Source organism: Rhynchophorus ferrugineus, unplaced genomic scaffold (assembly GCF_030347505.1).
Source record: "Rhynchophorus ferrugineus isolate W39M unplaced genomic scaffold, kcgeb_rfMv2 rfM10, whole genome shotgun sequence".
Lineage (NCBI taxonomy): Eukaryota > Metazoa > Arthropoda > Insecta > Coleoptera > Curculionidae > Rhynchophorus > Rhynchophorus ferrugineus.
In genome coordinates, this window is record NW_027472589.1 from 30,009,261 (window position 1) to 30,036,389 (window position 27,129).

Consider the following 27,129-nt stretch of genomic DNA (forward strand, 5'->3'; position numbering starts at 1 on the left):
GTCTTTTATGTGGCCATTCTCTTACACTGTAATTTTATAGTATTATTAAAGTAAGAGCCATAATTTATTTCGATTTAATGCTCGCCATGCTCGGAAATTTATCGATACGGGGGTATCATTACGTAATTGGATCATTTCGACATTGCGACGGCACAGAGGGCAATAAAACCGTCGTAAAAGTCGCGGACGTCGGACGACTACGCGGTTTCCATTAGTTTTTCATCTTTCGGTACTCATTTGCCTTGTTTTGTCTCCTCCCTTATACTTGGAAATCTGGATACATCTGAAAATGTGAAATTAAAAGGAAATTAGGGCATTTATTACATAATTTATAACAAATCTAGTACCGAAGCTCACCTTATAGTGATGATACTTCGTCACATCCTAATTGTCCATTTTGGTTTCAATGATTTAAACGTAGAGATTTCGATGCTAATAACAAAGAATGGCCTGGGTTTCCAAACAACTTCGAGGACAATTAATTGTAGAACTAATTGGATGTAAACTCAGCTCAAAATCGCATAACACTTAGGCGGCTCAGCATTTTTTTACTATTTACATCTTACATTAAATAGGCTTAATGTAATCTTAATTTATAAATTTATTTATTACAAATGCTCTGTTCTACTTGCATTAATACACAAGAAAGACGAGTGTTTTTTTAATACACAGTATGTATTCAGTATGTATTTCCCAAATTAAAATAAAACTAATAAATTAAAATACTTAAGCTAAAGTTAATACACTTAACAGGTCAGTTGAAAATTCCCCGACCTGACACATACGTAGCGCTACTAGAATAAAATCCATATATTTTTTTATTTAGCACTAATCCTCAAAGGAGGCGTTTATACATTTGAGAGCTGTCAGATCATTAGTTTGTGAATTATAGCATTGTGAATGAAGCAACTTTTGTTATTGTGAAAAAATGGATAAAAAGGAATTTTGCATGTTGTGCATGTTGATAAAATATTGCTTTCTGAAGGTAAAATACAGTTGAAACAAAAAATTGGCTTGATGCCGAGTTTCCGGACACTGCCCCTGGAAAATCAACCATCAAGGATTGGTATGCTAACTTTAGACGTGGCGAAATGAGCACCGAAGACGGTGAACGCGGTGGACGCCCAAAAGATGTTGTTACAGACGAAAACATTTAAAAAACCCTCAAAATGATTTTGAATGACCGTAAATTGAATTTGAATCAAATAGCAGACACTCTAAAGATACCAACTGAACGTGTACATCATATCAATCTGAACGTGTACATCATATCAATCACGAATATTTGGGTATGAGTAAGCTCTGTGTAAAGTGGGTGCCGCGCAAGCTCACTTTTGGCCAAAAACAACGACGAGTTGATGATTCGGAGCAGTGTTTGAAGATGATCAAGCGTAATAAACCCGAGTTTTTACATCGATATGTGACAATGGAGGAAACATGGCTCCATCATTCCAATCGATAGTCATCCGAGTCGACTGCACACGATGAACCCGCTCTAAAGCCTGGGAAAACGCAACAGGCGGCTGGCAAAGTTATAGCGTTTGTATTTCCGGATGAACGGGGAAAAATTTTCATTGACTACCTTGGATAAGGAAGGACCGTCAACAGCGAGCGTTTGATATCGAAATCGGCGAAAAACGGCCGCATTTGAAGAAAACGAAAGTGCTGCTTCACCAAGACAATGCACCATACCAGAAGTCAGTGAAAACGATGGCAAAATCCAGGAATTGGGATCCTCATCCACCGTATTCTCCAGATCTAGCCCCCAGCGACTATTTCGTGTCCTCAGATCTCAAGAGAATGCTCGCTGGGAAGATATTTTCGTCGAATGAAGAGGTGATCGCCGAAACTGAGACCTATTTTGAAGCAAAGGACAAATCGTACTACAAAAATGGTATCTAAAAGTCATCCTTGAAGGGAATAATGTTGAATAAAAAAAATTATTTTACCAAAAAAATGTGTTTTACTATGGTAGGCTGGGGACTTTTCTATTCACCTGTTATACAATAAACAAGCTAGTGAGGTTTGATTCGCTTCAATCTTCTGATTTCTTGCGCGATGTCCAACAGGTGTATTGCTTCAACGTTGCTGTGATTTAGCGACCTTATTTCATGTTTTAAGGCGAAATCTTGGATCACTTCGCGTATCCATTTGATTTCGAGGTCATCGTGCAGCTTTTCGTTGGTTACGTAGCGATAAGCATTGGTAATTAATCGTGGAACTTTGTTTTGGGTAAGTTAGATTGATGTCTTAGTGCAACCCCATATTTCCATACCATAGGTCCAAATTGGCTTTATGATTGCTGATAAACCAATTTCTTTGATTGTAAGTCAAGTTGAGAGTATCTTCCAACTAATCAGTAGAGTTGCTTGACTTTGTGCCAAATGTGCTCTGCTTTTTGTCTAACATTATGTTTCCAGTTTAATATACCATCGAGATATATTCCGCTGATATTTCGCAGATATTCGGCTGATTCTACTTGAGGAATCGGGCATTCGTCAAGTGATATAATAAGGAAAAATAGCAGTAAAGAAACGATGATTAAAAATAAGGAAAGCCTCAGAATCCGGGGTCCGCTACCTAGTCTAGGTGACCTGACAAATTTTCCAACCAAACTAGAACAAAAAAATTACTGCCCTCGTTGAGCATCAAAACCGCGACCTCCGCGTATGAATATAGTATTTTAATCGATACACCATTCAAACCGTTGGTTTTTTCTTTCAACAACGTCTCATATCATAAGTTTAGTGCTTAAAAAGCAAACTAAATGGATTTTACATTAACTTACTTCTGTTTTTTGTTACATCAGCTCAGCTATAATATTATAAAAAAATATCTGATTATTTTAGATAAAAAATATGTGAAAGCATTGTGCATTCCCTCTCTTCCCCCCAAGAGATTATAATTTTCTTCCAGCAGGACCACCTCAGATGTGCACTCTTTCGAATAAAAAAGAACTTTTTAAAATTGGTCCATCATTGACGGAGAAATCGGCGAACATACATTAAAAAAATATATAAAGCCGAACATAGAACCTCCTCCTTTTTCGCAGTCGGTTAAAAATATATTTGATGTTTGATTTTCATAAACTTTTAGTAGCTAGGTATTGTATCCAGTTACCTCCTGATATTTGGGTAAACAAAAACTCTATTTTAGTAACAGCTTTACAATTTTATAATCAACTACAATTCTTCTTCAAGTACTTTACAAAATCTGTGTTTAGAGATGCTTTAACATATCAAGTTCCTCTACGAACTCTTAAACTAGATGTCTGCTTAGTTACTTTTATTTTATTTGACTTCATACATTGCCTATACGTACACATTCGAAATTCTTAAAATTTCTGTTTGCACACAGCACACATATCTGTAAAAACTTGATAAAATAATTCTGTTGAATCAAATTTATATGACTTATCTTTCAAACTATATGATGTGCAGGAAACCAGATATTTAATAGTGGCTTTTGGTGGTCTCACCCCATCATGATTTTATTGATACGTGTGGAAGGCTTGAATTTAATAAATAGTTTTCTCTAGATTTTGAGAATATACGATCATTCCGTAGCGAACAGTAGTCAATGTTCACTGAGTTCAGTGAGAAAGCTAGTTAGTTATCCTAGTTGTTCTCTCTAGTTGGCATTCGAATCTTGTAGAAAGTTACAGTTACATTATATTAAATATAATTTTCTATAATATTTGGTAACTGAAAACAGAACAAAATTATTCGGGACTCATATACACAATAAAAACATAAATGATGCTTAACCTCAAATGTTATCAAGAGTGTTATTTACCTTGATATTTTGTTAATAATGCCTTAGACATAATTGAAGGTACTTAAAATTGTAAATACTTACACTAGAATGATCACATTCTCGCATCGTAATATTTTTCTGCGTTGGACCGAAATTATACATCTTGTTTGGGTTTTTTAGCGATGTATAATCCCTAATGTAGGGTCTTGACACCATCAATATACGACATAATGTTTAACTATAACACATTTTGTATAAAGAAGACCTGCGGTACAGTCTGTTACAAACGGTACAGTTCGAAGAAAGAAGAGTTTAAGAGTTTTAGTGATCATTTAAAATTTCACCATTCCAAACGTCAATGTTCTTTCAAATTTTCTTTGAAGACATGTTTTATTATGGGTAAAGTAAATACGTAGAACTGTCCTATAGTAGTTTTTCAAAAATAGATATCTAGTCATTCTCTTGCATGACAAAGCTTGGTCATACGTTGCAAAATTTATGAAGGATATAATGATCTTGTATAATGTTCAAATAAGGAAAATATTTTGAATAATATATATTATCACTAAATTTTCTCAATATGAAATTTAAAATAAAAAATGACTAGAATTCATGCAAGTATCAAATAATTGAACATTTTGTTAGTAAGACAGCAGCAAATCCTTCAGTAGTTTGAGATGTAGCTCGCTTGGATTGACTTTGAAATCATGCTTTTATAGTTAACTAGCGACCCGCCCCGGCTTCGCACGGGTGCAATGCTGATACTAAATTAAATACACTACAGAAAAAATATGAACGTTGTATATAAAAACATAGCGGCCCGCTCCGACTTTGCACGGGCATAAAATATATATGCCTATGTCACTCAATGAAAACATGATTAAAATCGATCCAGTATTTTTGGTTCATTCATTACTGCCCTTGGCCTGCACGCATTAAATTTGGAGTAAAACAATTCCTCTTCCCCTATACTTACTATAAAGATTTCCTGCTACACATTTTTAAACGCAAATTTTAAATTTGTAATATCTCCGAAAATATTTGTTTAATTTACATGCTGTAAGGAGCCATATTGATCTATATTAATTGCACATTGTATTTAAGGTACTTAATTCGATAAGGATTAATGCCGTATTGCTTAAAATAGCTTCGTAAATAAGCCATTTTCTCACGTAAAAAGCAAACAATAAAAATGGTTAATGTGGGTTATCCCTAAAAGATAAATATATACCATCGCGGACTTTTTTGTAGACCTTTTTATGGTGTACAATACTGTAGTACATTAATTTGATCTAACTCGTAGGGTTAGGCAGCGTTTTTGCTAATTGCTAAATAAGCCTAAAAAAATAGGTTAATTTACGACATCACGTTAGAAACCTGTAAAATTAGCAATGTTGCCTTAGTATATTATGCATGTATTATACATATAAACCTGCCTCTTGAATCACTCTATCTATTGAAAAAAACCGCATCAAAATCCGTTGCGTAGTTTTAAAGATTTAAGCGCACATAGGGATATAGAGACAGAAAAGGCGACTTTGTTTTATACTATGTAGTGATTTATGTCTTCTATTAGAATGTTTTTCAATGACCGAAAACGTATTTTGAGAATATTTCAAATTATCACCTCAAGAATACTAACCATAAATAATAAAATGACTGGAACAATTGTAATAAACTTCAGGTATACAACACTGAATAAAATAATGCATCTGTAACGTATTTTAAACCATAAAATCGCACGATATACGTAATAAATCTCGCGAGAAATGGTAAGGATTTGCACCAGAACAAGCTGTCTGTCGTCCGTTAGTGTTAGATCGTGATCTATACAGTCTGGTTTCGGCGGCATCGAAAGAATCCGAAAGCATTGTCGCGAGCTTTTACGGAATTCGAAGCGTTTTCCGTTGGTCTGTCCGATCGGAGAAATATGGCCGGTCCCGACTGCCTGATATTTCGAAATCTTATATTGGTTTTGCATACCAACTTGTCCGTTGGAAGAGGAAAATGCGGTCCCTTACCGGCGGCGCGTTCTTTTCTTATTGCGCGCCTGTTCGGCCGTGTCCTTTTCCTGACGCTTTTGGGTTAACACATTCAAAATATTCGGTTAATAGATACCTCAAGATATGGAGGCGCGATAACAGAAGCCGTATAATCGCCGGCGAGTCGCTGAAGGAAATATAGAGTCCGAAAATTATTTGGAAATGAGCATTCTTTCTAAGGAATTCGCTTGAGAACTTTAAGAAAAAACCCAAGGAAATGTTGTCGTTCCAAGTAATTTATCTTACTTTATGGCATATTAATTATTTTCTTTTGTTAATGTTTGACTATAACTACAGTGATCAACAACTGTCTTCATCACGATAATGCTCTTTCTGACACAGTATTATTTTTATGATACTATATCGAATTCTTTGAACGAACATTTTGAAAACTAAAGATATTACGAGCGTCACTATGTATATTTCGGGAATAGGAAAAAAACAAATAGTTATGATCCATACACTTTTGCATACGCTTAAACCAATTTTCAAAGCATTTATTCCATTCCGAATGAAGCATCTTCAAAACATGATTTTCAAACATGACTTGAACTTTCGGACGATGAAAATCGTTGACCACGCAATTTATTATTCACGGATGGCAACAATTGTGTGCCCAGTCATTGGGTGCCAAATCAAGGTTTGTTTAATTCTTTAATAAAATTAATCACTGAATTCTATCTAATGAATTTACCATATCTGCAAAACAGTTAGGATTCATCATTTCCTTATACATTCTAACCTAATGCTCATATTTAATTTTGAACGATTACAATCACATCTATGCACATGACTCTTTTACACCCTATAATACCATTTTCTACAGATATACTCCAATAATTATATGCATACCTTCGGTTGTTTCAACTCCCATCACTCTGTCTCGGAAATTTACAGTATTTTACAGCATTACCACATATCCTGTAAGTTTTCTTTAGTCACTTTTACTTTCCGAGTCACTGTGCAATTCAATTACTAAACTGTTAATTTCCGATCTGTCTAAAACATGTTCACGATTCCACCATTGCATGTCTTGCGTTGCACTACTTCCTTTATATGTCTTATCGAGTTTATCCAAACCGAAGGTGTTATGGTCGACAATGCTTCCTTCCACAAATCCAAACAGTTCTTGTAACAGTTCTAATAATTCTTCACTACATAGTATAAAACAAAGTCGCCTTTTCTGTCCCTATATCCCTATGTGCGCTTAAATCTTTAAAACTACGCAACGGATTTTGATGCGGTTTTTTTCAATAGATAGAGTGATTCAAGAGGAAGGTTTATATGTATAATACATGCATAATATACTAAGGCAACATTGCTAATTTTAGAGGTTTCTAACGTGATGTCGTAAATTAACCTATTTTTTTAGGCTTATTTAGCAATTAGCAAAAAACGCTGCCTAACCCTACGAGTTAGATCAAATTAATGTACTACAGTATTGTACACCATAAAAAGGTCTACAAAAAAATCCGCGATGGTATATGTTTATCTTTTAGGGATAACCCACATTAACCATTTTTATTGTTTACTTTTTACGTGAGAAAATGGCTTATTTACGAAGCTATTTTAAGCAATACGGCATTAATCCTTATCGAATTAAGTACCTTAAATACAGTGTGCAATTAATATAGATCAATATGGTTCCTTACAGCATGTAAATTAAACAAATATTTTCGGAGATATTACAAATTTAAAATTTGCGTTTAAAAATGTGTAATGTAATAAAAATTGTATGAATTTAGATATTCCAAAGATAGCAGGAAATCTTCATAGTAAGTATAGGGGAAGAGGAATTGTTTTACTCCAAATTTAATGCGTGCAGGCCAAGGGCAGTAATGAATGAACCAAAAATACTGGATCGATTTTAATCATGTTTTCATTGAGTGACATAGGCATATATATTTTATGCCCGTGCAAAGTCGGAGCGGGCCGCTATGTTTTTATAAACAACGTTCATATTTTTTCTGTAGTGTATTTAATTTAGTAGCAGCATTGCACCCGTGCGAAGTAAGAAAAACAAGAGGACTTGATAAGTTATATATATATATATATATATATATATATATATATATATATATATATATATATATATATATATATATTTGTTGACCAGCCGATAATATCGATAAATAATTGAGTAACTATACATCAAGCCGTCAGAAAATTATCTTCCGATATATTAAAGGTGGAAGCCCGACGTCCTCTCATGTATATCACCCAGATTCGTGTAGAAGTCCGATCGGAAGACAGTCGGCAACTTGTAGCTTGTATGGTTCTCGTGTTCAGCCGCGGAGAAAGAAGTACCGATATTGGCCTCGGTACACGACAAATGTATATGATATGCGCTCGGCGCTGGCCCACAGATCACGAACCACGGGAAAAACTGTTTTCCTTGCACTTGCGTCTCGTCGTGATACGGCCGGTACGACATGAACCGCGCGGCTATTAATCACTGTTTCGTAGGTGGGTCGGGGCGATGGGCCACGAGCTTGGGGTCACTCGAGCGAAATGCCTACCAGATCCGATCGAAATATTATAGTTTTATTAATAGTACTATTTTAAAATTATCACGCCGCTTTTTTACATCTGACTAACATGTTAATTGAAAAGTCCCCGGTCTGATACATAGATGGCGCTACTAGAATTAAATCTATATATTTTTAGTTACCCCTAACCCTCAAAAGATGCGTGTATAAATTTGACAGCTATCGGATCATTAGTTTGTCAATTATAGCAAGTGAAGCAAGTTTTATTAGTGTGAAAAAAATGGATAAAAATGAATTTCGCGTGTTGATAAAATATTGCTTTTTGAAGGGAAAGAAACAGCTGGAGCAAAAACTTGGCTTGATGCTGAGTTTCCGGACACTGCCCCAGAAAAATCAACCATTAAGGATTTGTATGGTAAATTTAGACGTGGTGAATTGAGCACCGAGGACGGTGAACGCAGTGGACGCCCAAACGAGTTTACCGACGAAAACATAAAAAAAATCTACAAAATGGTTTCGAATCATCGTAAATTGAAATTGAGTGAAATAGCAGACACTCTAAAGATATCAACTGAACGTGTACATCATATCATTCACGAATATTAGGGTATGAGGAAGTTTTGTGCAAAGTGGGTGCTGCGCGAGCTCGCTTTTGACCAAAATCAACGAGTAGTTGATGATTCGGAGCATTGTTTGACGATGATCAAGCGTAATAAACCCGAGTTTTTGCATCGATATGTGACAATGGATGAAATATTGCTCCATCATTTCTTTCAGAAGTCCAATCGACAGTGATCCGAGTGGACTGCATATGATGAATACGCTCCAAAGCGTGGGAAAACGCGACAGTTGGCTGGCAAGGTTATGGCGTCTGCATTTTGGGATGCGCGTGAAGTAATTGTTATTGACTACCTTGAAAAAAGAAGGACCGTCAACAGCGACTATTACATGGCGGTATTGGACCGTTGATGGACGAAATTACCCAAAAAGCGGAAGCATTTGGAGAAAAAGAAAATGCTGCTTCACCAAGACAATGCACTGTGTCACAAGTCAGTGAAAACTATGGCAAAATTCCATGAATTGGGCTTCAAATTGCTTCCTCATCCAACGTATTCTCCAGATCTGGCCCCCAGCGACTATTTCCTGTTCTCAGATCTCAAAAGAATGCTCGCTGGGAAGAAATTCTCCTCGAATGAAGAAGTGATCGCCGAAACTGAGGTCTATTTTGACGCAGAGGACAAATTATACAACAAAAATGGTATCGAAAAGTTGAAGGGTCGCTATAATCAGTGTATCACCCTTGAAGGGAATTATGTTGAATAAAAAACAATTTTGCCAAAAAAATGTGTTTCACTATAGTAGGCCGGGGACTTTTCAACTGACATGCGTAATCAAAAAACAACACTTGTGTACCACTAATTTATGTGGGTGTTATGTTTAGTGTCTATTTTCTCTTGCTTCAAGTGCAAATTCCGTCCATTTTCTCCTGTCTCTGCCAGCGTTTTTTTACTTTTTTGATTTATTTTTTACTATTTAATGTACCACTCTAGCAAATTAACACTTTTTATTAGCTAGGGCCTTAAAATTACAAAGTACATATTCTACGATAGACACTGAGCTTTAACATCTATATCATTGTTCTTAATGTGCATCGAGTTTTACTTATAAATTCATTGAACTAGATCATATGGTTTTACTCTGTATGATCTTCCGACTAAGCCATCATTATCTAGATAACACATCACTAATGTGTTGATTGATGGGCATAGTCCTTGATAACTTTATCGACCGTTTCTAGTTTTAGGTTCTTATGCAGATTGTCGTTACGAATGTACCGTGAAGCATCAACAATATTTCGCAATACCTTGTTCTGTAATCTTTGTATGATATTTGTATTGCTTTGGCTATCACAACAGCTAGAGTGGAGCACAATAATTTCCTACTGGTTTTCAGACATGTTGGTAAAATAAAGGCTTATTATACATTGACAGAGCTGCATATATATCCAATAACTAACTAGTACATTTTAGCTTACTACTTTAGCTTGAGTTCTTCACTTTTTTCTTAGCATATGGCTTCCACTTTAGTTTAAAATCTTAAAATGAACCTACCATGCAAAGATATTTGGCTGTATTTTCATACGGCATTACTTGGTAATTTATATACACTGGCTTGTGCGTATATGTGCAATAAATCATAGCAAATCAGTGTATATTGATTTAGCCAGCCAGCTTGTGAAGAATGTCCTAATCTGCGGAGAAAATCATATTGACTGGAGATTGGCATTATGCTATGAAAATGCGGAGATTTTGCCATCTTATCGTTATCGGAACATTACCATAAGATAATTCTTTCAGAAAATTTCCTAGATTTAGACTAAATATAGATTAAAAGCTGGGCAAGGTAGGACAAATTTGAAAAAGGATGAAAATATTCTCCTGCTACTGTTGTTGAATTCTATAGAACATGCCAAGAATTTTAATTATATTGACGTCAGACATAACCAAGCTACAGCTACAAATTATAATACTGATGTGAGTGCTCGGTCTACAGCGCTTTATACATCCATGACAGCACAAACATTAGACGAAAAGTGGCTAGATCATGCTATGCTAGATTTCTATCAATTTGGGCTTGATATTTATAACGTAATATTGATGGTGAATGTTACTTTAATAAAGTGCCTTGCCTTAAAAACGCTCTAGAGAATATATTTTCCGAAATACAATAATTGTGATGTCCATATTTCTGAATACTGCCATTCTCGAAGGCATCAGTCAATCGAAAATTTAGTATTCCCAAAAAAGCAAGAAACCAAGAACCACAATCTACTAAATATATATACTATAATGTTTTGTATAGGACTAAAATATTGTGGCATGATTAACCCATCAGGCAAAATGGTTTCAAGAATCATATGAAAAATTTATGGGGAATTAGCAAATTTTTCTCCTCAATTTGGGGAATTTGACTTTTATGACTGTATTTGTATTTTTCTGGTTAACTTATTCTCTCTAGTCCTCCTAGGTTACTCTCTCATCGTTCTCCTTCCCGTTTTGGCTCTCCAGTTTCTATTTACCTATTTGGTATCCTGTATTTGGTCCCTGTCAACTAAGTTATATCCTTTCTATATATTCCTCCGTTTATTTAATTGAGAACTTATTTACTTGCTTCTCATCCGATTCACATTTATTGCACTCCAGACTTTTCTGAAGTTTTTCATTTCTACTGTTTGTATCTTACGTTTATCCCTCGAAGACAATACTGGAGGCAAGCGAAATAATACAATTGTGAAAAATAAAGCGTTTGAAACTGATGAACTAACTAAAAATAGCCTCTGTATAATTAATAACTGATAGCAATATAATAACAAGTAGTTTAGTTTTTATTGCTTCGAAAAAAAACTCGTATGTTGATAATGTTACCATTTTTGATTGGTAAAAATAACATAAGCGTTATGCAGGCTATTCTTTAAAGGTAGACACACATATACTGATCAAAATTGGCTGCGAGCACCATAGAATTGACAAACCGTATCAATGATTCAGAGAGCTGGCTGGAACTGGTCACTACTATACACTTGAATTAAAAAGATCACCAAGAGAGTGCACAGCAACTTTACAAAAATTACAAAGTCTTTATTTTGACACAGGAAATGCATTTGTTTAATAACTATAACGTAGAAATCTAAGAATGATGACTTACTCATTAATATAAACGCTATATCACTATGTTAGTTACAAGAAAATAGTTTATGTCAAGATTCAATAAAAGGTATTGTTAAATTTAATCAATCAAGCCTTGTATAGGCATGATGACTATAAATGAATAGATTTAATACTATAATATAAAATCTTGCTTTGGTTACAGAAAGCTAATATCTGGATTATTGTATATAAAATAGTTCGACGAGCTATACTTGAAAGGTAACTGATTCCTATTTGATTGAACAATGTAATTTTATCAAGATTTTACAGGCTGGTTTTATGTTTTATGTGTATAGGCAATATATAAACCCGACTAGTGTCCCTGTAGCCAAGTAAATCAAAAGAATTCAAGCATGTACTTGACGAAGTAGTACATTTTCGTGCACTCTTGTAAGTTTGTAAGACAATTTTTAAAATAAACAAAATATATGCCCTTTATTTACATAAATATTACAAGGTATTTTGATACAATTCCGAATACGTATTTTATTTCCACAGAGCAGTTAAAAATAGTAGCTATATAAATCAACAATCCATCAATTATCTGAAAATAATATTTTAGTAGCCCTGTTAAATATATGTGGATCTGTATATTAAAATTATCTTATCACATTTTTCAGTAGGTTGTAATTTTGATTTATCTTAGCAAATAGGGGACTTTTTATAGACTTATAGTATTTATAGTATTTATTTCCAAGTGATATTCATACTTGATGATATGATTTTCATTGCTTCGTGTTAACATTCTACAAACAGTTCATTGCTAGTGTGTTTCGAATACTCACTCTAGTATTCATGTAATTTTACAAGACATCTAGTATTATTTTTAAAATTGTTGATGCAGTCATAGGCAATATCGACGAGAAGGACAAGACGATTTAGGTTATTTGACTTGATAAACCCCAAAAAATGAAATATGAAATAAATAATTGCCGGCTTGGTAGCGCAGTGGTAAAGGCGCTGGGATAGTCCACCTACTGTTGCGATAGTCGCGAGTTCGAATCCTACTGGGGCATAGTCCTAAATGTGATTGGTTCGTGATTGTTTAATATTTATGAGGCAAGTTTCCTAGGCAAGAATCTGACAAGCAAAACCATCCCAGTCACGCCAGTAACCAGGCTGCGTAAGACCGGATATCTTCTGGGATGATTTCTGAGTTGGTCACTCGCCAGTCGGTAGGCTTAATGCCGAGGACCGAGGTTCAGAGCCCACGCTAAACAGTAACTCTGGTCCATATAAACCCCTAGTTGGTAAAAGGATGCTTTAAAATGTACAAAAAATAATAATCCAAATAAAATCTCAGGTCGCCAAAAAGTTTAGATGTTGGAATTTGGAAATGATAGGAAACGTACTGCTTTTCTTTCTACTAAAATTTTAGTAATCACACTTTTAATTTGAACATGCATATATGTTTCAGAATCTGTTTATCCTATATTATTGTTATAAACCAATATTTTTGTCATTCTTCTTAGTCTTTTGTTTCCCCATTTATCGTACTCAGCAGGATTTTAACTACGGAGTTGATGGTACTGCTGACTTGTCTAATTTAATTAAAATAAGTTTTGTTAAGTTATATCGAACATTTACTAAAAATTATATTGCCAACTGTTGAGCTTTTTACAATCGATTATTTGATTTTTTAAAATGGAAAAAAAACATTTAAAATTATATGATAAATCTGTTGATGTTATTTAATCAGCCGACCAAACCGTCGTAAAAAAAATGAGTTTACACGTTGTTAACACGGAACGCGCCGCTATTTTTATTGAAAATCCATAGCGGATCTTCGACAAAAAGCGAACCCATCAAAATATAGACGGCGCTGATAATCGTCCGAGCTATATGAGATAAAATGCGTGATCATTAGCGGGGACTTTTCGGTGTCGGATTCTTGATCGTGTCGCTGGCGATGTCCGCGCGTTTTTTTGACCAATAAAAATCAGTTCGACACCGAATGCCATTCTTCGTGATGTTATGATTGATGCCATGTCCATGTTTGGCCGCGAGAAAAACGTCAATCCTGTTGAAGGGAACCGAGAAAAAATATTTATCAGATCATCAAGAAAATCGTGCATGTTTTTCAGTGCAGTTTTTAGCTTTACTTAATTGTATTTATTTTATCTCATGGTAATTTAGTTAGAGAGGTTTATTAAAATTAAATGTGCAGTTTTTTATGATTATATATGATGATATTATATATGAGATGCTTTTTTGATCGATTCTTTCTGTATGTAAATTCCTATGATATGCCCTTGATTCTGTCCTGTAGTTAAATACAATATCAACTAATTGATTTTCGCAATCATTTTTTCTAGCTAGATTTAAATATGTCCCAGGTGTACCGGAAAATCATTGCCGGTTTTTTTCACAGATGTGGCTATAATTAATTATACACTGTTATGATTTGATACATATGCCATTTCATTCTACAGTCATCAAGCTTCAAAGAAATATATGTTATATTTTGCGAAAGCAATAGCATCATATATTTATACCTCTTCGAAAATTCCCGAAAGCGTGCATTTGCGTATTACTTTTCTTATTTTATCGAAAGCAAAAAGTCGCTGACTGAATTCTCTAATCTTAAAACCATGTGAGGCGTGGTTTCGAAACTTTAAAAATGGTGATTTTGATGTGCAAGCCAAAAACATCCTGGTAGATCGAAAAAGTTCGAAGATGCGAAACTACAAGAGTTATTGGATGGAGGAGGCAACACTCCTCAAAACACAAATAGCGGAAGCGTTAAATATGGTATAAGAGACGATTAGCGACCGATTACGAGCAATAGGAGGAATATAAGTGTGAAATAGGATGATGGGCGCCCCATCAATTCAATAACAGGTAAATGAAAAATCGAAAAATCGTCTGTGTAACTTCAATGGTGTGTTCGGTAGTCATTTCCGTATAGAATTGTGGCGAAAAGTGGATTTATTTTGAAAACTGATCGACTCCAAGGCCAAATCCTTTTGGCCGCAAGGCAATGCTCTATGTTTGGTGGGGCCAGAGTGGTGTGGTGTATTACGAATTGTTGAAACTTAGTGATAGAGTTAATAGTGATTGAAAAACGCCCGAAATGAGCCTGGAGACACGGTAAAGTCATTCCAAGGAAGCGTTGAAAACACATGGATGGAACATATTATCGCACTCACCGTATTCTCCAGACTAAGCTCCGTTTGTCCAGCAACTTTTTGCATCAATGGGACACGCGTTTGCAGAACAGCTTAGCGCTTCGTCAATTTGGAAGAAGTTAGAAAATCTGGATGAATGGTATTTCTCAAAGGACAAAAAGGTTTTTTTTTCTATTTTCTTGAAAATTATGTTGTTTTTTTCCGAAAATAAAAACGGTAACGACTTTCTAATACACTTGGTCCTTAAAAGAGTTTTGCAAGAGATTGGAATGAATTGTGGTCAAATGGGATAAGATCCGGATAGTTTATGCGTCAAACCTTTCTGTCACATCTCAGTCAATTTTTGCAGAGTCACGAAATATGTGTGTGACCTAGTATTGTCGTAATGCAAGACAATGTCTCTCCTGTTAATCCATTCTGATCGTTTGTTTTAATCACCTACTTTAATAGCATTATTGGTTGTCAGAATTGAACTGATGGTTTGGCCAAGTTTGATCAGTTAACGCTGAACTATTCCTTACCAATCCCACCAAACAAGAAACCTCAGCTTCCCTGGCGTCAATGCAATGACTTTGGCATTATTTTTTAAAGCTTCTTTGTACGTAATTAACTTCAAATTCAAAATTGGCACAATTTAGTTATATTTCAAAAACGATGGAAACTACAGGTGATGAATTGAATTGACATGCACAACTTTAGACAGTAGATATCCCATTCATCGACCAAAACTCCTCAATGAAGCAAGGTGTTTGAGGACACTCAGGTGCTCCTCAAACCAAGACTGAAACTTTTATTATATTATGCTATGCTAGTCATAGTAAGAACTTCATCATGGAGGATATCCAGATGTTCATTACTCAAACTTATAGAACTGTACATTCGTACGATACTAACACAAGATAGACTAAATGTTTAGAAGGGCTTACGACCTAACTAAGTTATTAAATAATTTTCAAGTATTGATGTAACAATACTCATTGGGTGTTATATATGTATTTTGGTGTTTACCTTAATAAAACTTGTCCTCAAAGGAGTTAAGTCCGTCCCCAGAAAGAAGCAAGATACAGCCCTTAATCTGCTCTTTCATTTTTATAGCCATCAAAAACAATTGAGTCAAAGATTCAGTCATCATCAAAGATTGAATTGTGAATAATTTTATTTTTACAGGTTTCTATTCAAACCACCGTTAAGGAAGTTTTGAAAAGAACGAAATAAATGATAATCGAATGGAACAAAGCCGGGACGATACGATGAATGCATTATTAAATATATGGATGGCCTAGCGTATTGTATATGACAATTAATTTGAACGAATTGGATAATACTGTTTGATCAGAACAGACCATCATTTAGATTAAAATATTAACATTCAAGTGTTTTTGGCTCCATTCAAACTTATGGGCTAAGTCTTATAGTCGTCAAGTCAAATATAAAAGAAACATACCCATTTGCTTTTACTGGTGAATGAGTTTCACCATCATTCACCGACTTTTATGTTTGGTTTGGTTTGGTTTGGCATTTTTTGACAATTTATCATTCCTCAAATTTAATGAATAAAATATAAATGTTGTTTAATGTTTTCTTTGATCGTTGTTTATTAATTTTCAATCAGGGGGTCATTATAGCTTGCTCTAGATATTTTAATAATCTAGTCATTTTGAATTGTTTATCCACTAAAGCGTGCATCATTGACTGAAACTCAAATGGTAGTCAGGTATATCTTAGTTTTTAATAAACTTCAAAAGGATCCTGTGAGTTATTTAAGTAATGGATAATGACTGCTCTGTATTCTTGTCCAGAAAATTACTTTTCTATTAAGTTCTCTCGATTTTATCAATTGTTGGCCGTAACAGCTTTGAAAATATAACTCAGCCTGACTAAATACATAAATAAAACACGAAAGCGATGAAACGTTCAATTACTTCAAACTCGAGTCAGTTATACCGCAATAAATCCTATCATAATAACCCGCCAGCGCACTGACGTAATCAAAACAAGTGACAAGAACGCTGCAAAGTGGTGAAGCTTTTTTCATGCGAGCGCTTAGCCGAACGATTGTCGAACAGACAGGCAGAGGTCAAGCCGAAAGGAATTATCGCCTATGATATCATTCTTCATTATACCCAGCGATTATCGCTCATTAATTTATTACGTTTATTTAAAAAGAAATTAATTATTTTTCTGTTAATTTAATTACGCTCCGTCGTAGTTTTTCCCCTCATCCACGGTAATATGTCAACGAATTGTAATTGTTTCTTTTACATTATCATAATTGTTGTTTCGAGAAATGGTCGAAGGCCAGTGGGATCATCAGTTGAGTGTTAAAAGCAAATAAATCATAAAATAGAATATAGGACGCCTCAATGATGGTCAAGGTGATATTATCATCATGATATTCTCATCATTTTTTCTATTATGTTTATTTTGTCACGTTTAATATGTATTAGATGCTTGCATATATACTGATAAGTTGTTTTCACTTTAAAAATATAGTACTTTTCGAGACAATTGGTACAATATATAATAATGAAAATAATTTCCAACACTATTGACTCGGCAGTGAACAAATTAATCATAGGCCAGTCAGGTCATGTTTCATCGATCTGAACAAATAGTACTGAAAAGGTAGTACGTCTGAAGAGTACCCTGCGCGAGGCAGAACTTCCCAATCGAGGGCACAACATAAAATGTTATTAAATTTATTCAAATGATGTCGTTCAGTTTTAACAGTTCTTAATACACTGCACCTTACTGATCCCGTCATTTAAACAGCTAGACTTTATGGCCATAAATATTCCTAGTTGGAGCCGTTGTGAAGGGCTCTTCTGGATTAACCAATGACTTTTGGTGCTTGATATTGTAGTAATAGTACATCAACTTTTCATTGTCAGTAACAGCAATTCGTATGGTGGATATTTTCTGTTCCTTGGATTTTCCACGACGCATATAAAGCTCTCTAATCAGGTGTTTAATCAATTGGTAAGCATCAAATCAATTCGAAGACATCAAACTAAAATTTACAATAGGGATATATTGTTTAGCAACTACGATAGATATTTTATTAATATATTTCGTTGATCAAAATACATGCAAGCGTAGTAAAGAGGCGATTAAGAAGTAGTTATTCTAGCAGGGTTAAGTCAATAATGTAAGGAAAATAAAGCACTAGCTCCAACACACTTCCATGAGACACGCCAGCCCTTATCGCTTTAAGATTAGAGTAAGATAAAATGAGTCAGATAAAATTTTATTAGCAGCCCAAAATGCTTAAGGATAAGTGATTTTATTATATACAGAATACTTTCATACCATACTTTGTCAAAAACCTATGACATCGAGAAAGACAGCAGAAAGAGCTGAGATATTTCTTAGAGGCTTTTCAATTACCATATTATTTATTACTTGATATACTTTGTTGATGTCAACTGTTGAGTGGGCATTCCTGAAACCAATCTGTGAGATGGTTCTAGCTCGATAATAGGTTTGAGACGCTTCACAATGAATTTCTCAATTCATCCATAAATGAAAGTACATGATGAAGGAAATATATGATTCAACTAGACTTAGATTTTCACTAAATTTTTGTATGCATACATCAGGTATATATATATATATATATATATATATATATATATATATATATATATATATATATATATATATATATATATATATATATATATATATATATATCCAACGCAAACATTAAATAGGGAGGACCAAGGGCTTTTTATGGAACCTTTCGAACGTAGACGTCATAGCTTGATACTTTTTCAAAAAGCTAAAGCTTTTGCTAAAGTGGTGCTTAATTCCTTCCGAAACTTCCCTAGAAGCAATCATTGCAATCCTCTCAGAACAGCTAACAGTTATTATGACCAAGGTATAGTAGAATATTATCCCTTTGATTTGAATGGAATCTTTCTTCCAGATATTCTACAAATATATTTGCTTTATCAAAATTATTTCGAACCACCTCCCATCTGACTTTCTAATAGGGGGCACTTGAGCTATGGTATGTTTAAGATGTTTGGTGGCTTTCCAGAGTGAATACTAGGCATTACTTTTCACCGATACTTTGAAAATAACTCCAGGCATTGGTGCTTGTTTAATCTCTCAAATTTCCTTTGTTAATTGCTTTGATAGCAAGGTTATATCAGATAGGCTTCTGGATTGATACCATTTTCTTGGAAGTTTACTTGTAACCCTTGGTTACGTCAGCTTATTCATAATATTTATCGGTTGAAAGGAGCAATGAACATTTTTCACTATAATCATAGAATAAAGAAATTTAGAAGTGAAATGGAAAAATCGGGTCCAACGTTTAAGCTTTTCGGAATCCCCGTTACGCGACCAAATGTAAATGAAAAATGCAACAGCTATATGTGTGTTTCTCTCTCGTTCGGTCTCGGTATTAATCTAACCTAAGCAGTTAACGGCCATTTTTAGGTGATATAATTTGTATTATTTATTTATGTCAAGTTTTTCAGTGTGTTTTTATATATATTTGACAATAACTTTAGATTATTCTATGTATTTTAATTTATTAGTGTAATAAAAAGAAAACCTTAAGGGGATCTCTTATGATCTCCTATGTAGGTCCAGGAAAGTTTGTAATGATTTTAAAGATGAAGACTATGGACCCAAATGTGGAAAGCCATTGCTGAAATAATATGTAATTCCTAATAGTAATTTAAATAGTAAGTATTTTGTTACATAATAATGATTTGTTGCATTGAAATAATTAAGCAATATTTACTGAGATTCTTTACCTTTACTACAAGACAAGAACATATGCCCACAATGGCAATATTAAATCACATAAGTTTTTTGAGGCTGATAGATATATAGGAGATTCTTCTACCCCAATAAGACGCAGAAGTAAGTGTATAATAAGAAACTTATGTTTATTATTAGAGAATAGAGGTTCTAACTTGAAATTTATATGTTCATTTACAGATAACTCAGCCTGTCCCATCAGTTTCGTGTCAGGTTGGATGAAAAACTAATGGCTTTATCCTTATTGAAATGCAGTGGCAGAGGGTATAAACTGTTATCGAAGATATTCTGCTTGCCTTCTAGAAGAACATTAATGCAGATACTGAATAAGGTTCTTTTTTGCTGCTGGAGTAGTAACCTCTAATTTTGGTCGTTAGTTGACTGTATAGACCGAAGTGTAGTTGTCATATTTGATAAAATGTACCTCAATTTCAGTAGGTTGTTAATTTAGTTGATTCTAAAAAATAATAAAATAGAACCATTAATAGTTATATTAACTTATTTTAATGTTTGTTTTAAATATTAGAGAGAAGATAATATCAGTGGATTACGTGTTTTAGGTAGTGGAGATAACTCTGTGATTATATTAATGTCTTTATGGTCAAGGAAAATTAATGTAATTTTGATATATAAATAAAATATATTTAAATATTTTTATTTTTTTATTTTCTCAGTAAAACTAAAAGAATTTTTTTTAATTTCCCGCTAAAAATCCCACGAGGATTCCGAGCGTAACTAAGAACCAATTTTAACATAGGAGATGCGCTTTTAAGTTTCTTTATTCTATGACTATAATATCTCTATTCGATTTGTTTTCATGAGAATGACACTATCTTTGTGACAAGGACATATTTGCTAATTTACGTTTCCAATACATTATTATCAATATTTATACCTTTGAATTCATATTCGATACGGCACTGTCTCATCCACAACATATCTTAATAGATGTTTATACGGGTATACCGAATAGACCAGCATAAGTCACGAATCGGTGGTTTTAAAACTTTCTAACGTCGACTCGCCATCCGGATCTCTTCTCCTTCCCCATCTCCGTCCTCCTCTTCACCTGTTGCGTCGCCACGATAAGATCAATTGAAAAACACCACAACAACAAATTTTTAAAACAAAGGCCAATGACAATATATTATCTATGTTGTTTTTTTTATTTCTAATAAAGATATAGATATATTTTAGTCATAAAAGAGACCGACATAGAATACGATCTTCCATGTATAAAGTTTTAGAAAAGTTTTGTTCGTTTAAGCCACTTGAGGGCGCATCGAGCGGGTTTATTTGCCATCGAGGGATTAATTTAAGTATAGTATTAAAATATTTATATTACAGTGGAACATTACCGCCATTTTTTTATCCGCCAGAACAAGCAGCACCTTATTATTATTATCCTCATTATATTGTTTTTTTTTCAGAATATTGTGCACAATTAATTGTTTTGGAAAAGATCATCATTTGCCGAGATATTACCTGAATATTGTTTTGCCAAAAAATAAAAAAGTCTAGAGACGATTTGGAGCATAAACCAATTAAAGGTTCCTGGTACATTTAGATAATATAACATAATAGCTGAACCATACAATTATATGTTAGAATTCATTTAGTTCTTAGTCTTTTTGGTGTTTCTATCTTCAAAAAGTTGAAGGTACAGATTCGTCTATTCCGAAAGCATCTGGGAACAATCAACCTCATAATGTATTTCCCTTGAAAAAACATCAAATTTGTAACTACCTCTAATTCTTTTTTAAGGTTCTAATGTGGATTCCAATATTTAACTTGTAATCATATTTTCTGTTCGATAGGTTAAGGGAAATGATCTGTAAATATATACATATTATGTATTTAATTTTAAGTATCGTTGTGGATTTTATTGTAAGACTTACTATTAATAAAATATTTTTAAAAAATTTAACCGACTTCAAAAAATGATTAATCAACTCACTAAAAAATAACAAATAATCATACTTAGATTTTTAAAACAAAAAAAAAACGTTTTAAAATAAAATATGTACCTAACAATCGTGCCAACAATTTTTTATCGTGATTATTAGATTTAATGTCGAATATATTAACAAGGTAAATAGGTTCAGGAGGTAAACAAAAATGGTAACATTTTGGAAATAACACATTTTATTAAAAAAAAGTATTGAATAAAATGAAATAATAAAAATAGTTTCTATATGCCTTTCTATTTTTAGAAAAACGCCATATTTAAATAAATTTACAGATATGAACAATTAACAATAATTTTAAGAACCATATAAGTAAAGATTACCATAAAAAAGAACGAAATCGTTTAGATCAAACAGATTAGTGCTAAAACCAAACGAAAAAGCAACCACTATATATAAGTTATTAACATTTACTAGACTAAAACGAATGGCTAATCGTCCTTTAAAGATAAAAGATATGTCAGTAAATACATCGTTTTGTTGCAAAACAATAATTTATTTACCTATACTCTTATATAATAATGTATTGTATTTTCCTTGTCATTAGATCATTAGGGTGTCGTTGATAGTTCTATACTTTGTTTATTTCCTCCAGGTCTACTTTTGTTAGCAAATTTAATTATTTAGAAGTATCACTCTACACTGTTCTTAGATCTTAGCAAATGCTGTTTAATTTCTTCTTCTCTGATTCTGTGAATTTCACATTCTTCGATATTTACTCTCAACAAATTTTAGCTACGTCTTAGCTATAAAACTAAATTTAAATCATTATTAAAATATATTATATATATAAATGTATAATTATTACTAGTTACTACAGTTTTTGCTACTATTCTTGATGGACTAACCTCATTAATTACTTGACTACTTCCAACACAACAAGAGTAATTTTCTTCTCTGTTCTTGTTATCAATAATTGTTGACACCTATTCGAGGCAGTTGAAAATGATGTGTTATAAATTTGGCAGCTAGAATTCCCATTATAAATAGATTTGATGCTGTTTGGATTTCATAACTTTTAAACATTTATCCTTACATTCTTCACTTACCCTTGTTCTTCCATATTTTAAAACCAATGTAGGTTATAGTTATAATTATTACAGTTATATCAAGAATAGCACAACAATGTAATTATTATTATAGAATTATTAATGAAACACAAAATCTAAATACTCTAGATTTCTATGTTGTTTTGATCTGATCGACCGTACCGATTGGCTCGCAAAGAATGAGTCGTCATAAGAAAAGGAAGACAATATAGTTTATTCATCGCCAGGGTTTCTTCTATACATGAGATTGCATATGCGCTAAATCCGGAGATATGGAGCAATATATCGAGTATATATATGTGGCAAATTGAACCCATTGTATGTATTGTTACCAACGTTCGGCTACACGGTGCAAGAGCTGATATGATAGAAGGATACACTGTGGCAACTTTAATGGGAAGTGCACACAGCTAGAAGTATGAAGTAGCTGGCAACTGCACCCAGTGTACTTTCCGAACGTAGTACATAGTCCTGATTACCAATTTCAAGTCAGATCGATACAGCATCGCTTATCTACCATACAATATAAATAATTGGACACAAACTTGGAAAATAAGAATTAATGAAAGTAAATCTGTAAATGTGCAGTTCACCTACAAACAGACCGTACAAGCACCAATAACATTAAATAATACTATCATGCCATATAGCAACAACGTTAAATATCTCGGAATGAATCTCGATGCAAAACTTCGCTGGAAGGAACATATAAAGAAGAAAAGAAAAGAACTGGAACTGAAATATAGGAAAATGTACTGGCTAATTGGAAGAAAATCATAATTGTCAGTACATAATAAATTGCTATTATATAAGTAAATATTGAAATCTATATGGACATACGGAGTTCAATTATGGGGATGTTCTGCAAAGAGTAACATAAATCAAATACAAATTTTTCAGAACATGAAGTCCTGAGAGGTATTGTGGGTGCACCCAAATACTATAGGACTGATTACCATGGCATGAGGAAAGACTCCATTCTCATACAAATATTGAAATATTGCAACTTTTGGATACCACCAGAACAGGACACAGACTCAAAAGAATCAAACCATCTGATCTTGTGTAGTGTTGTGTAGTAACTGAGTTAGGGCCGATGGGTCCTCCAAATTATATACCTAGATTTAAGTTATCTTAAAGACAAATTGTAGGTTAGACGGAAACGATTACTAACAATGTATTAATTAAATAATAAAAAAATATACCGTACGATTTCTAAATGCTGAAGAGGGTCGAAAACAAATTAGTGATGGGATCGCTGCCATCGTTCTTTCAATACTGTACGGCCAGTATTGCCAGAAAGAATAGAGAAAGTATTAGTTTTAGCTTCCTCTCATATTACTTTTTCCTGTCTTAGAACGAAAATTAACAATATACTTAAAGTTTCTACCAATGTAGTATTATATCCAGGAATATCATACTCTAGATATAGATAATTTATAACGAATTCACCGAGCTTTTGACATCTACGGGCTACAACAATATATAATGATAAATAACATGTAATATAAAGAATATATATTAAAAGAAATTAAAAAAATGTTACTTCCTTTTGCACAATTTTTGTTCTATTACTATTTGCAAATAGATTTTTTTGTTTCAGTCGTTTTTTGGAAGAACTTACAACAACATCAGCTCTATCAGCGAGTGTAAGAACAATGGAAAATGCGTGATAAACAAGAAAAATCGAACCGCATGTAAGGCTTGCAGGCTGAGGAAATGCATGATGGTGGGAATGTCGAAGAGTGGCTCGAGATATGGAAGGCGGTCCAATTGGTTCAAGATTCATTGTCTATTGCAGGTATATTATCTAATACATTAATTTTCATCCGTACATATAACAAGTCAATTGAAAATTCCCCGTCCTGACACACAGATGGCGCTACTAGAAATAAATCCATATATTTTCTGGTTAGCACTAAGCCTCAAAAGATGCGTGTATAAATTTGACAATTGTCGGATCATTAGTTTGTGAATTATATAATTTTAAGTGAAGCAATTTTTGTTTTTGTGAAAAAAATCGATAAACAGGAATTTTGGGTGTTGATAAAATATTGCTTTTTGAAGGGAGAAAATACAGTTGAAGCAAAAATTTGGGTTGATGCCGAGTTTCCGGACACTGTTCCAGGAAAATCGACCATCAAGAATTGGTATGCCAAGTTTAGACGTGGTGAAATGACACAATTCGACACGAAATGACACATACAGAAGAGCATACGATGCCTATGAGGCTTCATTGTGAAGTTGCTTACAAATATAAACGATGCGATTGAATACATAGTAACACCATCTGCTGAAAATCAATTTTAGGGCCTGATATATTTTTTTATTTGTGAAATGTTCTGTTATATATTAAGATATCAAATAATTACATCTATTTTCTGGTTTCCAGCAACAACAGCAACAGCAAGTCCAACAACAGAACCTGCTACCGCCTCACCCCGGCCAGATCCACACCGCCGCCAACGTGAACTTGGCCGCCGCCGCCAGCTTGCTCCGCCCCAACCCTTATCTCAGCCCCCTCTTCCGGAACCACCCCGCCGCGTCGGCGTCGGGTCGCGAGAACGCGTCCAACAGCGAATCGGACTCGGGAGCGTCCTCGGCCGACCCGGAGGACGACGTCCGGTCGGGCAGCGTCCTCAGCTACATGAAACCTTCGGCGTCGCCATTGAGTGATCGCGTCAGCAGTGATACGGATTATTTCGCGAAAAATCGCATCAACAACAATAACAATAATAACAGTTCGAAGATGTACAATGTGGAGAATCGAGTGTCGCTACCCAGACCGCCGAGTTTATCGCCCGCGTCTCTACCCGCCATCTCCCCAAACACTCTGGTGATGCCCAACGCGCTGGTCGTGTCGAATCATCGTTGGCTTCCAGGTCCTTTTCCCGTCATCGGCGATCCAGCGGTGTGGAGGGAGTTATGGCTGCGAGGACAACCGACTCTCGCGGCTCCGGCTCCCGATCAGGACCAACCCATCGATCTGAGCGTGAAACAAGGGCCAAAAACCATGGAAGTGACGGTGGGAGAAGACAGTAAGGAGGAACACAAGGATATCAAAGAGGGTGAGGGTAAACCAGGGATCCCACTGGATTTAACATTATCGGAACGTTGAATATATACTGTATACCGAATTGTGATCATGATTTTAAATTCATGGTCAAAATATAATCGAGAAAATCGTAAATATGGCGAATGCGATTAGTGGACAGTACATTTTACTAAATTAATTAACTATATGTTAAATTCGTTAATGTTTTCCTATTATATAAAAAGAAGTATTCATATTAATAATTAAATGATTCAGCAATTGAATCAATAAAAAATTAATGTAAATCAATTGCAAGAAATTTCAATCAAGCAATTTCTTTAAACGATGAAATAGTTATGAATTTATAATGACTGAATTTAAGTACTAGTGATCCCTGGATGTTTCTCTTATAATAGAGTAACGACAATAACTTAAAAATGATATATCAATATTTCAAAAAATAATTTTGACGATATTTTCAATATAAAATCAGAAATATATAATTCAGTGTCTGGGTATTAAAACAAATATCTGAAGAATTAATATTAATTTCTATCACTAACCTTTTTTAAAATGGCATTTAATTAAATCTAAATTTCATTATGTTTTGATAATCAACGGAGTATTAGTAAGTTTAAATTACTGCATCATGACTGAGATTATTTTGCAATTACAAGAACTTGAAATAAAAGTATATATATGGTTTTAACTACTTTTATACTATATTCAAAAATATGGAATATTAACCTATAGTTATTAAATGAACTATGGACTTCTCAAAACTTAGATCTATAAAGTAATTTAATTATTTAATAATTACATTGTTACTAGTAGTTTCCGACTAACCGACAATTTGTCTTTAAGATAACTTAAATCTAGGTATATAAATAGGAGGACCCATCGGCTCTATCTCAGTCTCTGGTGAAATAATGTTTATACATGTCACTGCTGTATTTTTTATTATAGGCACCTTACTACGCAACACTACACAAGAACAGATGGTTTTATTCTTTTGAGTCAGAGTCCTGCTCTGGTGGTAACGAAAAGTTGCAATACTTCAATATTCTCATGATAATGGAGTCTTTACTCATGCCCCCTTGCAATTCTCTTGATTTCTTGACTGACTGTGGGTGTCTGAAGGTTTCAATGTAGGTAGTCGGCACTGTAGTATATGAGGGCGC

The 27,129-nt window shown here is 34.0% G+C and overlaps 1 protein-coding gene across 2 annotated transcripts in view; it reads left to right on the top strand.

The window, feature by feature from the left end:
- Positions 1 to 26,154, top strand: part of Eg (eagle) — a 142,858-nt gene extending 116,704 nt beyond the window's left edge. For both annotated transcript variants that reach the window (XM_076416461.1, XM_076416462.1), the window contains exons 3-4: positions 24,518 to 24,715; positions 25,307 to 26,154. In XM_076416461.1, coding sequence (XP_076272576.1) covers positions 24,518 to 24,715; positions 25,307 to 26,032 — 924 coding nt within the window. In that variant the 3' untranslated portion in view covers positions 26,033 to 26,154. The remainder of the gene's footprint in view (positions 1 to 24,517; positions 24,716 to 25,306) is intronic.
- The last annotated feature ends 975 nt before the right edge of the window (positions 26,155 to 27,129 follow it).